Source organism: Macadamia integrifolia, chromosome 8 (genome assembly GCF_013358625.1).
Source record: "Macadamia integrifolia cultivar HAES 741 chromosome 8, SCU_Mint_v3, whole genome shotgun sequence".
Lineage (NCBI taxonomy): Eukaryota > Viridiplantae > Streptophyta > Magnoliopsida > Proteales > Proteaceae > Macadamia > Macadamia integrifolia.
Genome location: NC_056564.1, coordinates 32,018,222 through 32,033,470, shown reverse-complemented (window position 1 = coordinate 32,033,470; position 15,249 = coordinate 32,018,222). Strand labels below are relative to the sequence as shown.

The following is a 15,249-nucleotide window of genomic DNA, read 5'->3' as shown; positions in this document are numbered from 1 at the left end:
ATACAACTTGAATTTCCCACCTAAACTTCAACCAACATCCCACCATCCTGTTCACTGTCTCACAGCACTGCTTCACACAGACAATGTAGCCATAGCTACACAGATTGGATCATCAAAGTTATGGGCTTCTATTCTGCCCTCTTCTTGTATTAGTAAGTTAATCGCTATTGCAGGAATAGAAGTCTCAAAAAATAGAAACTAATTTGTGGTGATCTTATAAGGATTTAGCACAGCACAGCAGCTCGCAGCCGACGACGACGACGACGACGACGCTCGACCCAGACTCGCAGAGCACAGCACAGCAGCTCGCAGCCTCGCACTGACCCCCAGAAAGCTAGACGACGACGACGACGACGCTCGACCCAGACTCGCAGAGCACAGCGGCGGCCGCGGCACTTCCTTTCCGTTAAACGAAGAGAAGAGAAGAGAAGGTTAATACTTAATACTAGGGTTTTTGGTTTTTTTCTTTTTAACTCTTTCATATGGGGGTAGAATAGGTATCTTACAACCAGGCCGGGCCAGGCCGGTGCAAAATAGACCGGTCTCGGTCGGGTCTTAATTGGTCGGTCTCGGTCGGGTGCCCGACGGTCCAAGTATCAGGACTGAGACCGACCATTTATAAACGGGCCGGGCTCAAGCCCGACACGTTTAATAAACGGGCCGGGTCGGGCCGGGCTTTAAACGGTCGGTTCTGTCGGGTCGGGCCACGAATTGACACCCCTAGTGTATGGCATCTATATATATTTAAAGTGCAAGAAAGTACTAGCATACACCATGCAGTCCCACAACGTTCTTTCTCCCTTTAATTTTTAACATACTAGAAAAGGGATTGATTTTCATAGCAGGGGGGTTGCTCAAACTTCACCAGGCGAACCTTTTTCCAAAATAAAACCCACCCTATGTCGTCTTATTTTTTTTTTGCTAACAACAGATATCCAAGCTTTTGTTTGACTAGTCCCTCGGGCCCATACTGACCCCACAACCATATGGACCGAGTCATACCAGGATTAAATGGAAATCATTCAACTTTCACCAAAAACAGTGAAGAGTACTAAATACCTCCATGTGAATAACTGCAAGGAGGAAAGAGTAGTTAAAATCAGAACCACATGCTTCTTGAGGCGAAAGTTCCTTGCCAACTCGACCACTTAGGGTTGCACCATAAACAAAAGGGAGAATAAGTGCTGGTTTCACCAAAGAGATTGATCATGCAAAATTACAATAGCCAGTGAAGACCTTCCTTATTGTGTTTCTTTTGCAACAATTTACAGATCATAAGGAATTGATAAGCTTCCGCAGGAATACCAGATGCCATATCATGAGGGGATAAAGAAGGGGAGTTGTGGTTATATAATATCGCCAACTCCCTTCATCTCTTATACAAAAGCCATTGTTCACATACAACAAAAGTGATAGGGCTGAAGGATAACCTCGGTCCTTAGCACTTGCATTACAACTACTCTTTACATGAAAAGAACTAAGCAACAAAATTAAGAAAATCCCACCTACAAGAGCACCTTGTCAGCGCCAGCCCTTTAACTGAAAACCTCTAGCCCATCCTATATACATATCACATTGACACAGAGAGAAACCCTAACCTGCTCCTCAAGTCAGTCATCTTCAACTGAATGTGGGTTCCAAGCTGGCACCTCAATGTTGCATCCTCTTAAGAGAAAAAGGAAAGAGAAATGCAGGAAAGAAGAAAGGTAGTAACAATATAAAAGAAAAGGCAATGGTGACAAAATTCCGTTTGAGAATATTCCGTTGTCCCTTAGCTTGCTCTCCCTAATTTATTATGTTTTTTGTCAATTTGGACCAGGAGCATGATGGTGAGTGGCTCATTAAGAGTCACACGATTGGCATTGGTATATCATCGTTGCTGTTGTGATGCATTCGCTTTTGGACAGCCTTCACAGCTGCAACTCGTGCTGCATTGGCTGCTTTATTGGCGGCTGCTACAGCCTTGTTCATCCTGTCATCAACTCTCGCGACATCATATGCTTTCTCTGCTGCCCGTCTTGCTTCCTGTATACCAAAACCAATAAAATTATTCAATTTTTAGATATATTTTTCATGGTCCAGTTTTTTTACTATAGTTGCCATGGCGTATAGGCAACCCAAGGTATTGGAGGGGCCATGATGCAAAGCAGCACCAACAAGGCGACCCAAGGCATTGGAGGGGACCTGGATGCTAGGCACAACAAGGCAACCATGGTGTCTGGACACTTAGGCGATGCCTTGACAACTATGGTTTTCACATTTCCAAGTGTCACGATAGAAAAACATTACCATTCCCTCTGATTGGGCTGACTAACAGCCATGATACGGGGGATTATGACAATAAAAATACCATTTGCCTACAATTTGATGGTCAATGGCATTATTTTCAGAATGAGATGGATGTCAAACTGGAAAATCAGCTGAGGAACAATCACAGATTGAGTCACATCTTGCCAACTCAATCTCTGCCACCAGAGTCAATCAGCAGAAGGATGGTCAACATAATTCAGCCAGGTGGCCAAATTATGATCAAGTTTTATACCAAAATTGGTATCCAAGCTAGCTGATCTGCCAAGGAGCTTCCCAAGACAGGAAAGTCCTGGTACCACTAACTTTCAACACCAAAGAGCTCAGGATCATCCATCCAACAATGTGATTGCAAGATATGGCTTGGTTGAATTGGAACTGTGTTTATATTAAATAAGAACGTCTGATTTTTGGGTAACAATGGAAAAGGAGGACTTTACATTTGCAGGGGATGGTAAGTGGATTTACCTGGACAGCATTCAATACTTTGGAATGGTTTACAGCAATGGGAGACCCAGGGTGGGTGTTCTGTGTACTTGGAATATCAAGAACACCATTTTGCCAGTGTCCAGATTGCGTCTCCCCATTCCTGAATGAATACATTCCATGCCCTTGTCTCCTTCCCTCATGCCAAGCTCCTTCATACCCATGGCCATTTGCAAAAAGATAGACACCAAACCCATGCATCTTGTCCGCAAAATATTCTCCTGCATAGGTGTCTCCATTTCTGCATTCAATACACCATAGTTGGTATTAGAACACATACATATTTTCAATAAGTAAAACATACTGACAGCACTTGCAAAGAAACACGACATCCAATCTTCCATAACAGAAGTTTCATTGTAAGGTTTATTTCCAGTACGTTTAAGGAGATTTGAGCCAAAACCACCAAAGTAAATGTACGTAAATTAGAAGACCTAAGATTCATTTTACCACGTGTCTTATCTACTTAGATGCTTCATTGCTACAGAGTAACTTCTGGGGGGGGGGGGGGGGGAAATCCAACTAAGCACATTTATGTTGTAGCATCATCACAATGGACCTAGAAAAATCATCCCTCAGTTCCTAAAATTTTGACATCCAGAACCACCATTGGATCTTTCACTATTTTGTTCTCTTCATTTGCTGATTTTATTAGCTAAGAAGTCTGCATAGAAGACGACATTTTTTCAAGGTCATAACGATTAGCAATGTCTCATCTAGGCATAAAGGGTTATATAAACGAAGACTTCGACTTCAAAAACTTCATTCAGATGAAGATGGCCACATGGACCATCTCCATTAAGTTTACTCACCATTTAGATTTCTGGAGAATCAGGTTATTGATCTAAATAATTTTCTCATCCCCTGCTGCTTGGATCTTATTTTACCAATAGTCTGAGTTTAAAACCTTTCTCCATACCTCATAACATGCATACTAAAATTCTTTGCTTCCTCAACTGTTAACTAACTCTTCAGATTCAATAGATCAGAACTGTGAAAAATTGTTTTAATGAGGATGTTTACAGTCTGGGTTAAACTGTTGCCCCTTAGTATTAGGTCAATGATCACTTGTGTGAAACTGAGTCAGGCAATTATCAGTGGATTGAAATAGTTTGCATGGCAACAAGATTGGCATAATCATCGCCTCATCTCCCAGACTTCAGTGAGCCCACTACAATCCATCCATCAGTTGGTAATTAAGAAGATAAAACTCAATCATGTAGAAGATAAAATTCTGGGGCTTGTGAATCCAAAAAGACTGGTCCTTAACAAGGTATCAACAGTTAATCCCTATAACATCTACTAGGCATTCTCAGCATGGAAAGCGCCAGTAATTTATTTGAAATGGGGCAGATACAAAGGCAAAACTTTGGTTTTGTCCTAAAACATTTTCTAAGATACGGACTTCAATACAACTGTAGGTATGAGTTAATAAAAGGCATTTGTTCTGGCCAGAACAAATGCTTAGGGTAGTTGTCCGGAACTTATCACTTTCAAAATACATTTTGGAGGGCCAACAGTCCCAATACATCAGTGAGGGAAGGCGTTGTGATTTACATATATCATATCCTGGCTTGGCTTTGTGTGCCAAAATATTTCCATATCGATGCTTCCAAGTTCCAATCATTTCTCTTGATGTAAAATTCTAAAATTATTTCTCACAATGTTAGTTTTAATCTCTTATATTAGCCTTAAATAAACACTAACAATGAAATAGGTAGTATTTAAAAGCCAAGGGCTTTTATTAAATGGCACACACTTTATGATCTCCTATGTCATTTCTAAACAAATATATATTTTATATGGAAAGATTTCTCTTACATGATCCCGTTTTGGAAGGGCTTCAAAATAGTCCATCATTTAGCCACATAGACAGATGGTGTGGCAATTCTGACCGTTGGATAGAGAGGACGTGCTTTGGATTAGCCATGGCCAAATTTCAGAGCCTAATTCAATCAAATACCCTCTAGTGTATTAGCATGCATCCCCATATATGTCCATGCACACCTGTGGTATTCGGACCACTACCATATAAATTCCCATGGTCTTGGATTTTCAAATTTATTTTTTTAACTTGCCAAATTCCAATTACGCTGAAACTCGACATGTGAACAGGGGACTTAGGGGGCTACCTGTCCACAAAATTTTAACCCATTTGATCTACTGCATGGCTGTTTAGGTAAGACTTCCCAGATGAAATGTAGGAAAAGTTTACCATAGTTATACAAAAACTATTATTTCACAACTCCATATTTCTTAATAAGACATTTTTTGCAAAGTTGTGACTAACAAGCCAAGTTTCAAGATATAATTTCAATATGAATTAAGAGGGCAACCCATGGGTGAGAAGAAGATAATCAAGAACCACACTTGCATTCTGTGTGAGGAATGCACAAGAAACATCAGATGAGAACTCAGAGTGAGATGGCAAATGAACAATAAAAAAATTGTCTGCACTAAACTAATTGTCATGTAACAACATTGCAGTGCTGTGGTGGTAGGTGAGGAGTCACCATTTGAAACCATAGTACCAAGTTACAGCAAAGAGACCAAACTAATTGTTATGTAACAATATTGCAGTGCTGTTGTCTTAGCTCTTTCCCTCATTCTCTAGAGTCTATCTAAACTTCAAGAACCCTCAAAATCGTTCATTGATTATCTAATTGGATTGGATTTTTTTTTTTCCGGATAATTCAAATTTGGATCCGGATACCCTTTGACCGGATACGGATACCCCTAAAAATGCGAACAAAATTCGGATTTTCGGCTATTTGTTTGCATCCCTAGTTCTGTCAGGCTGTCAGCAAAGAGTTTGGACTTGAGAGATGTGAATCTCAAACATAAAGCTCAGTCCAATTTGGCCAAGGTTGAGAAACTTAATGCTCCTGACCGAAAGGTGGAAATGATAATTGAAGATATGGAGAAAAATGAATCTTTTGGAAGTTTTCAGGATTCATTAGTTGGGAGAGGACAGTCAGGCATACATTAGTTAAAGAAGGCTCCTCGTTACAACAATAAAATCAAATCTTCATCATTAATGCTGAACTATATGTGAAAACCAGATTAAAAATAAATCAAATAAAATTCAAACATAACATCAAACAACACCTTTATTTCCATTTTTAGGAAATACATATAACAAGGTAAATAAATGATGAAGAAGAATAAAGCAAAGACCACAAAGAACTGCAATGCAAACTCAAACTAAATGAAAGGGAGGAAGTCTTGGAATGCTAAAATATACTAAGCTTTCAATTTCCAATAATTATTACCAGAGTGGACAAATCTATTCAAAGATTTTGACAACCAAAACTTCACATATCATGGACAAGCCAGAAAAAATTGCAAATTCAATCACAAGAATATAAAATCCAGAACTACATTCAACAACCAAACAGTTTCCCAAAAAATGGAACTAAATTCGAAAATCTTGAACAACATCAACCATTTACCTGATACTCAACAGAACAAAGATTCAAGCACCAACATAGACTAGATACAATGAACCCCGAATATAGACCAATAAATAGAGAGATCCAAATGGCCATTATTAAAAAGGAAGAAAAGTAAAATCTTTTTCTACCTGAAATGGTAGTGGCCAAGGCCATGCTTAACGCCCCACTTGAATTCTCCAACATACCGACTTCCATCCTCGCAGGTATGAACTCCACACCCATGACTCTGCCCGTTTGACCATTCTCCAGAATAAACATCACCAGTGTAGAACCTATACACTCCATAGCCATGCCTAAGCCCCTGCCTGTATTGGCCTCTATATCGACTCCCTCTCGCCCAAGTCTCCACACCATATCCATCATACTTCTCGTCGACCCAGTCACCCTCGTACCTCCCACTCATGTAATAGTAATAAACACCACTGCCAGAGCACTTACCCTTATGAAATTCACCCTCATAGACATCTCCATTGCTGTAGACCTGAACCGCACAACCCGAATTGACAGTTCTCTCAGATTTCTGCTTCGACCCAATTGACCAAAGAACCGGCGAAGTAGGACGAGAGGCAGTGGAAAAGGAGAGTTTCAGAGGGAATGAACGGGCCAGGAATAAACGGATTGAGGGGAGGCGAGGAAGGGCGAGGTTAATGGAGAGAAGAAAAGCGGCAGAGAAAGCGAGAGCAGAAAGGAAGTCGAGGAGGAAAGAGCGGCGAGGGTTCGAGAGGAAGTAGTAGAAAGAGGGTAAGCAGAAGAGGATGAGGAGGCGGAGGTGGACGCGGAGGCGACGGACATGGCGGAGGTGGCGGAGTAGGCGCAAGGCAGCAGCCCTGGTGGCCAATGATATCTGCAGCGGAGAGGGACAGGGTGAAGCAGGCGAAGATGAAGAATTCAAAGGAGAATAAGGTGATTGATGGAGATGGTTGTTGTTATGGTGGTGAAGGGAAGATAATGTTGGCGAATGGGAAAGGGTGGAAGAAAGGGTGTGGCTCATAATGGGTCTCTTATGGGCAGTAGAGAGAAGGGTCTTCGTTGACGATGGGTTTGTAATTGCATTGTCGTGAGTTTGAATTTGATTTGTTAGAGATGATGTTGTGGTATTGGTTGCAGCAGTTGGTGATGGAGATTGTGAATGTGGGGTTACTGATGTTGAAGATTGAGGATTATATAATGGGGAAGAAGATGAAGAAGAGAAAGAAAAAGGGTTTGAGATTTGGATTTGAAAAAGATTTGCAGGTTGAGGGAAGGAGGAGGATTGGGTTGTGTGGAATTGATGGTGGATGTGTTTCTGTTGGATTGGGAGGAGAGGCGGTATTGGATTGAAATCGGAAGAGATGCCGCTGCTTTCTTTTCCGATCTGAACTTCGGATTTCTTCTGATGCATTACATATATGCTATGATGAATGATGAATCAATCAAAACGCAATCTTCTTTGTTTCCTTTACCTTACTTTGCTTTGCTTATTCTTCTTCTTCTTCTTCTTCTATGATGGGATCCTGAACTATAAGGATTGTTCTTCCGTTCTTCTCTGTGTCTACGGCAATTTGGGTTTTCTCTCTCTCTCTCTCTCTCTCTCTCTCTCTAGCTATTTTTCTGTGTTCGTTTCTGGTTGGGGTGTGAGTGGTTTTCGCAGGAAGGGATTATGGGGTTGAAATGTTGAATTCATTTTTGGGGAATGAGAAATTGTGAATTCACAAATGACCTTGGATTGTTTTGTAAATACGGGAAATGCCACTCCTCGTTATCATCTCAATGAAATTAACAAATACACCCTCTATTTACTATTCCAAAATTTGAACCTACCCAACGCCTTGGACCTAAAATGTCCCTATTAAGTAGGGCCGAGTTTTCTTATGTGGCTTATTTCTTCATCAATGGTCATCATTGAACTTGAATGAATGTTAGAGAATAATGAAGGGCATTTCAAACTTTGGACTCGACTTTTTACGTGTTAGGATAAACATTTTGCCCAATGGGTGAACATGTTAAGCTCTATTTCTACACACCTATTGATAGTGGGTGAAGAAAAATTTTCTCCTATTAATTAAGAAGAAACGAAAGCACTCATAATCACATTTCGCTAGGCTGTGGTTGATCTAAGTTATATTAATTTGACATATCATTTTGATTATCATTTATATTATCTGATTACTTTTGCCATCTAATAAGGTTATGTAGCAACTCCAAACCACAATATAAATAGACTATAATCTGAATTAGTAACTTGTTAAATGTTTATTTTGATATTATCCACAGCTTTTGTCAATTTTAATCATATACCCCCATTTATTGATGCTTTTTATTTTATAAATGTCCATATGTTTTCAACCATTTTGAATTGATTGGAAGACAAGTATCATATAGTTGACCCATTTTGTTGAGTTAGTTTAGTTGTTGTTGTTGTTGTTGTATTTGTTTTCAATCATTTTTCAAATAATTTTTAAACCCTCGTTCTTTAAATTATCTACCAAAGAATGTGTATATGTACCTTATGAAAATCTTCTATCTTCTAGATGATTCACATGTTTTGCTACATAAATGCCCGAAAGTAAAGTAAAATAAGAAAATATTTATTTCATTTACTTACAATTAACCATAGCTCACCACCAACTATATCAAGAATCAACTGGGATGATTCGTTAATGCTTTGAAATTTGCCTAAGAAAAAAGTATTTTATGAAGTCACTAAACCCTAAACGGGTTGATTATTTCCCATCTCAATGTTCAGCTTTTCTATTAGACTAATTGAGTCAATTTCTACCAAGAAAAAAAAACATGGGATTTAGTTGCTGAACAAATTTAAGATTAAGCATTGACTATCTACTTTTAGGATCCTTTCAAAAATTTATTAATCACATTCAAGAAAAATTGAGAAAATCTGGTGGGAGATTGAATTATGGAACTATGGTTTCAAATACGGTATTGTATTGACTGATCCGTATCAGCATAATAGTTTATGACAGGGGTAAATTTGTTAAAAAATTATTTTTAAAGAAAAATAAAGATAAAATTATACTATCACAATATCTATATCCATATCTGTCTAAACCAATAGTGATGTCAATACCAATATTTAAAGTCATAGATGGAACTATTACTGAATTTAAGGGTGTCAATCGGTACGGTATTCAATACGATATGGTAGACCTAGAGTAGATATTGAAATTGTATCGAAAAATTTCCTACATTCACCATTGATACCATACCATCTCAATATGATTTGATATGACTTTTATTCAATACAAATACAGGTTTATAGTCAATAATTCGATATGCCTAAGGGTGTGCCAATTAATACGATTATGGTATTTCAGTGTGACTTGATACATATCAAATGATTTTATCTTAAAAGACAATACTGTTTCAAATCTTAAAAAAAAAAAAAATAAATAAATAAATACTACTTTGTCATATTAAAACCATATCGAATCTCATTCAATACAATTTCAGTATACTAAGGCATTGTTTGACAGCGTTCCTAAAAACGCGTTTTTGTGTTTTTCTATTCCTAGAAACGGAGAAATAGGGTAAAAAACATTTGATAATCTTGTTTCATTTCACCCGTTTTTTGAAACATAAATAGAAATTTATGAAAATTTATGTTACAAGAAACAACTGTGATGAAACAAGTTATACTTGTTTCGTCATTTTTAAAAAACAAGTGAAGGCAACAAATTGTGGATTTGTGCCCGATAAAAAAACCCAAAAGTGAGAAACGTGACTCTTTTCAAGCTCAAAAGTAATAAAATTTTTTAAGCTTGAAAGTGAGGAGCATGTTATTAAACAACAATATGTACACAAATTGATCCAACAAACAAGTTTATCAAACACAAAAAAACCCGTTTCTAGGAACCCGTGAAAATTCATTTATGTTATTTCTAGACACAGAAACGATAGAAACGTGATCAAACGATGCCTAATTCATATGATTTCAGTGTTAGTAGAAAACTAAGATCGAAGAAAAAAAAAAAAAACGCAATGAAATTAGTCAATTAGAGGTGGTTATTGCAATTTCCAATAAAATCAGAGTAAAGATTTAAATCTGAAACTTCCATGTGAACAGAGGTATTATTGTAATAGTGCACGAAGGAGGGGTATTTGTGAAAGCTAGACACTGGTTCCATAGCATCGAAACCTCCCTCCACGCCTCGTCTCACTTCACTTGGGGTTGAAATCGTCTGGATACGACAGACGAGTAGACGACCCGTTCAGAAAAAGGGTTCTCAGGCTACTAACTATAAACTGGCTTTTCCACGTGTTCATATGAAATGATGACACATGGAATTAAAATCTGAACCAGGATCACCAGACGAAACAGGGTTTGTAACCTCTTTCCCTAAATAGGAGGAAAATGGATGCCTCCGTGACATAAAATTACCGAAACACCACTCTTTGGTTTTTATGTTTTATTTGTTTTTTCTGGAAGAGTTTTCATGTCTTATTCGAAGGAAAAGATTATTACGTTTATAAAATACTTATACTTGTGATAGTTTGTGAGAAATAAGTATAAGTTTCTTAAAAAAAATTTATACGTTAAAGTATAGTTTGATCTCTGCATCAAGATAGATGGGAGGGCAAATGACCACCCTATTTTACATGAAAGGTAAAAATACCATAGTTATTGATGCTTTCATGTGCAGTCCTATTGGTCCCTATGTTGGTGTAAAATCCACGCTGTCTTATATGGAACCCTCTCGTCACATTATCAATAGGGATGGTCATATCAGACGATTTTGCCCTTTCGCCACACTTCTTGTGCATATGATTGTTAATTGGTCCGTTTGGACTGATTTTGGTTTGAGAATGAGTGAAATCAAAACATTATCCAATAAAGGTGCATCGATTTTGATTTGTTTTCTGTTTGAATTCGGTTTCTCTTATTACTTGACTATTGTTTGGCTTCAATTTACCATATCAATATATTTATAAGTATGATTTTTTTTTTTAATGAATGAATATCACATTATCGATTTTTTATCTAATTATATTGGTTTTGGTCCAATTTTTAATTTGGCTTAGTGTTTTATCGGTTTCAGTGTGATCCGATTTGATTTGTCTTTTAAACTCTAGTCCAAAACATGATCCAATAAACTCATATCAATTTCAATTCGATTTTGTAGTCAAACTAAGTTTTGACCCCCCTACCTTTCGCATGAGGAGAGACAGGCACATGGGAGAGCTCATATGCCACATACCCAGAAAGAATGTATATATATATATATATATTCTCATATCTTACTCCCCCAAAAACTATGGTAATTTAAGGGTATTAAATGTTGGGATTTGGGATTTTTGTTAAACATTACAGTTCGGTATGGTTTACACTGTTAGAGTAAAATCCGAAATCAAACTACTTATCGAACAGTTTCAAAACCAAAACTTGAACTATTTATTAAACAATTATACGTTTCCAAAATGATTTCACAGAAAATGCAAGACCCAAAAATATACTCTCATAGAAATAATGATAAATAATTATTTAATATAAATTTGTTTATTTTTTTAATATTTGAATGATTTCTTTTAAAAAAATATAATAATAATCAATATGAGATGAGGTCACAACTCACAAGGATGTTGAAAATTTAAAAACGCAATTTTTTGTAATGGAAAAAGGTTGGGCACACCACTCGCATACCACAAACTAGTGCCTGATGTGTCTATCTCTCTCTTTCCATTTTGAAATGACTCCCTTGCCCCTCTTGTATGATGTTACGTCTCACACTCCCATTGGTGCCATCCATTGACTTACCGTAAGAGGACAATGTTTATCTCTCTCTCTCATTAAATATATAAATCAAAACTTAATTGATTTACAAGATTAGAAAAAAATCTAATAATTTATTTAAACAGTTTCATCTTTTAAAATAAAATAAAATCATCTATTAAACAATTTCACAATTGCTATGTGAATGGATTGTTTCAATTTTGATTTTGTTTTGACACCTTCATGGTAAAACTAATCCGGTATCAAATAGTCTGATATCGATTCCTAAAACTCGAGATGAGATTTGTAAATTTAGGGAATCTGGATGGCATTTGTTACCTTGGATCAGCATGAATACGGATATATAATTGACACACCACCCCCTTGACTTAATTACTCGTCACATTCGGAGTCAAGCCTATACCATAATATTGAAGTTTTCTTTCCTAAAAAAAAAAATAATATATATATATATATATATTTTTTTTTTAATACCGATAGATATATTGTATTATTATTATTATTATATTCAGTTTTTGGGTTTTGTTGGTGTGAACTCCTTGTGGCAGTTAACCCAAAAAAAAAAAAAAAAAAAAAACTCATTGTGGCAGGCAATTTCTCCTTACAAAGATTTGGACATATGAAAAAAGAATAAATAAAACAAAAGACTGCATAGGGATGTGGTCCATAAATTCCAAAGGCATTATTTTATTTTAAAAATTCAAGAAAATTAATCCATACAATGGCTATTATATATAACATGAAAAAAGAAAGCTAAGGCTCTTTGGTATTGTTCCAAAAAAAAGTTTATGGAGTTTTTTCGTTCTATTGGAACAAAAAAACGGAATCTTCTGTTTGGTGCACTTATGGTCCGTTTCTATTTTTTTGGAACAAAAAGTGAAAAAAAAAAAACTGAAAAAACGAAATTGGACGGAACTCCAAAATGGAGTTCCGTCTTCCCAGTTTCGTTCCATTTTACAAAAAAAAAATCTCGATAAAAATCTGAAATTTTGAAACACCATTTTTTCGTTTAAAAACTGCGTTTTGACACAGAAACTGAAATTTTCATTTTTAACACGAAATGGCGTTTCTGGAACAGAAATACCAAACGGGCCCTAACTGTTGTAAATGGGTGCAAAAAGATTGCACTACCTTTTCCCATACGCTAAAGCTGCCTTAGTGCAGTCTTTTATTGTTTTATGGACTGATGTATTGGTCATTCAAGTGGATAGTTTTATTTATTTATTTATTATTATTATTATTATTATTATTATTTTGAATCTGAGAAAAATACTCAACAATTGGATTAGATAAACCAGTCATCTCTGTTAACAAAATATTCGTTTTTGGATACATAACATGGTAAGCTATCTATTTAAACAAATGTATAATATCATTACGGGGAGTAAAGCAAAAATTGTTCATTGCAATATCACTAGATACTTCAAGCAATAAAGGGAAATTACTCCATGGCCATGAAACAATGCTTGAGCCTACAATTAGATTATGCACTCCTTTTAACTAATAACATATCTCTAAAACACCTCCGACATGATCTTTCACTAACTTTAAGTTTTGGAGCACGCTTCTTAAGTCCACTTCAATGCTTTTTCCTGTCATCAAATAATTTACAATAATTACATATTATTATAAAAATTTTTTTTTTAAAGATGCCTAAAAAGATTAAGGCTAGTATAAAAAGGATTCTTGAGGCCCAAACTAATATAAAAAGCTTGGTGTTTGTACCAACAGCGTAAACCAAAGAGGGAAGGCATCTAGGTGTCTCTGCCAAAAATTCAAAAACACTAAATATTAGGAAGAGTTTCCTTGGGGCAAGGGGAGAGATTTAAGTAAGAAATCCAACTATTAATATTAAAAATCACAGATAGAGGATTAGTGTATATATAAATATATATATATGTATATATATATATATTTTTTTTTTAATTTTGCATGTAAAAAGATTAGGACTTAAGGACCACAGAAAATAAGTAATTATAATAAAAAAAAAATTTAAGAACCAACATTGAAATTAATATTGATGGTAATTAGAATACAATACAATCATAACACTAATGACTAATGCATGGTTATGAGGACGTTGTTCACAAAATTAATTAGAGTTACCTCCTAAGTTCCCACATGGTAGACATTTAGGATTGAGTAGGAAACACTTCATTGACTAACTCACAAGGAAATATTTACTTTGAAATTAATTTTTTATCGGTAATGCACATGCTCCAATAATAATTTATCATTACAAAAAAAAAAAAAACATATGATTAATATGGTATAATCTCTAGTGAAAAAATTCTCAACAAACATAGTTCAGCGCTGAAGATGCTCCCAATGACTTGTGCGTTGGTATGTACCTACGTCAGCAGGTTAGCATTCTTTCTCTCATATTTTTTCAAAAAGAAAAAGGGAAGTGATTCTCAGTCAGGGATTGCGGTCTACACCCATGTGTCTCTCTCTCTACTCCCCCAAACAAGGGGCAGAGTTGTCTTTTCACATAAAGTGGAATAGAGAGAAACACATGCGAGCGATGGCGTAAACCACGCTTTTGAATAGAGCTCTTTTTCCTGTTAAAAATGTCAGTTTAAATTACATATCAAAATTGCTAATCAAGTAATTGAACCCTGTAAAACAAGAAATCTGGTATTTGGAACTTGCCTCATGAATTTTCTTTCTTCAGTGTTTCAACTTTGTCATCCTTCTTTCTGTGTCCCTACCCTTTACGATGTTTCTTGTTCTTCAAAGTCTTAATTTGGTTTTGAGATTTTTCCTTAAAGGTGAAGATACAGCTCTCTTTGCCAGATGACAAGAGGGGCATTAAAACTGAAAGTTGGTTACTATTAGGTGGAAGATGTCTAAATGATAAATCTCTTCATTGGTTAGCTTCCAAAACGATCATGAATCTGATAGATAGATCTTCTTGGTTAGCAACAAGGAGCAACCAAGAAAGAGAAGAGCACCTTAATAATGTCCATGGACTTACCTACACAGCCAGGCCAGACCAACTGGTTCTTGGCCAGTTCACTTATTCCTCCAATGGCAAAATAAAGCCCTCTTTTTAAGGCATATTTTCACTTAAAAGGATGGGTAAAAAAAATTTATTTTTCTGGTAGGAAAAGGATGGGTAAATTTAACAGTGTTAATTGGGTTGTTTCGGATATTCTTTTTATTTATTTATTTATTTTGATGGGTAGGTCGATATCCCGATCATGATTTTTCTACCCCCAGAGGTAAAGGAAAGGTCCTTCCCTTTTGGGCCGATTGTGGGCGAGGAGGGATTTG

At 36.4% G+C, this 15,249-nt stretch overlaps 1 protein-coding gene across 1 annotated transcript; it reads right to left on the bottom strand.

Moving 5' to 3' along the window:
• Window positions 1–1,319: 1,319 nt before the first annotated feature.
• Window positions 1,320–7,865, bottom strand: LOC122085735. The gene is made up of 3 exons (XM_042654263.1): window positions 6,377–7,865; window positions 2,776–3,034; window positions 1,320–2,025 (listed from the first exon to the last, which is right to left on the bottom strand). The coding sequence occupies exons 1-3, from the start codon at window positions 7,627–7,629 to the stop codon at window positions 1,849–1,851; spliced, it is 1,689 nt and encodes a 562-aa protein (XP_042510197.1). The 5' UTR covers window positions 7,630–7,865; the 3' UTR covers window positions 1,320–1,848.
• Window positions 7,866–15,249: the final 7,384 nt, after the last annotated feature.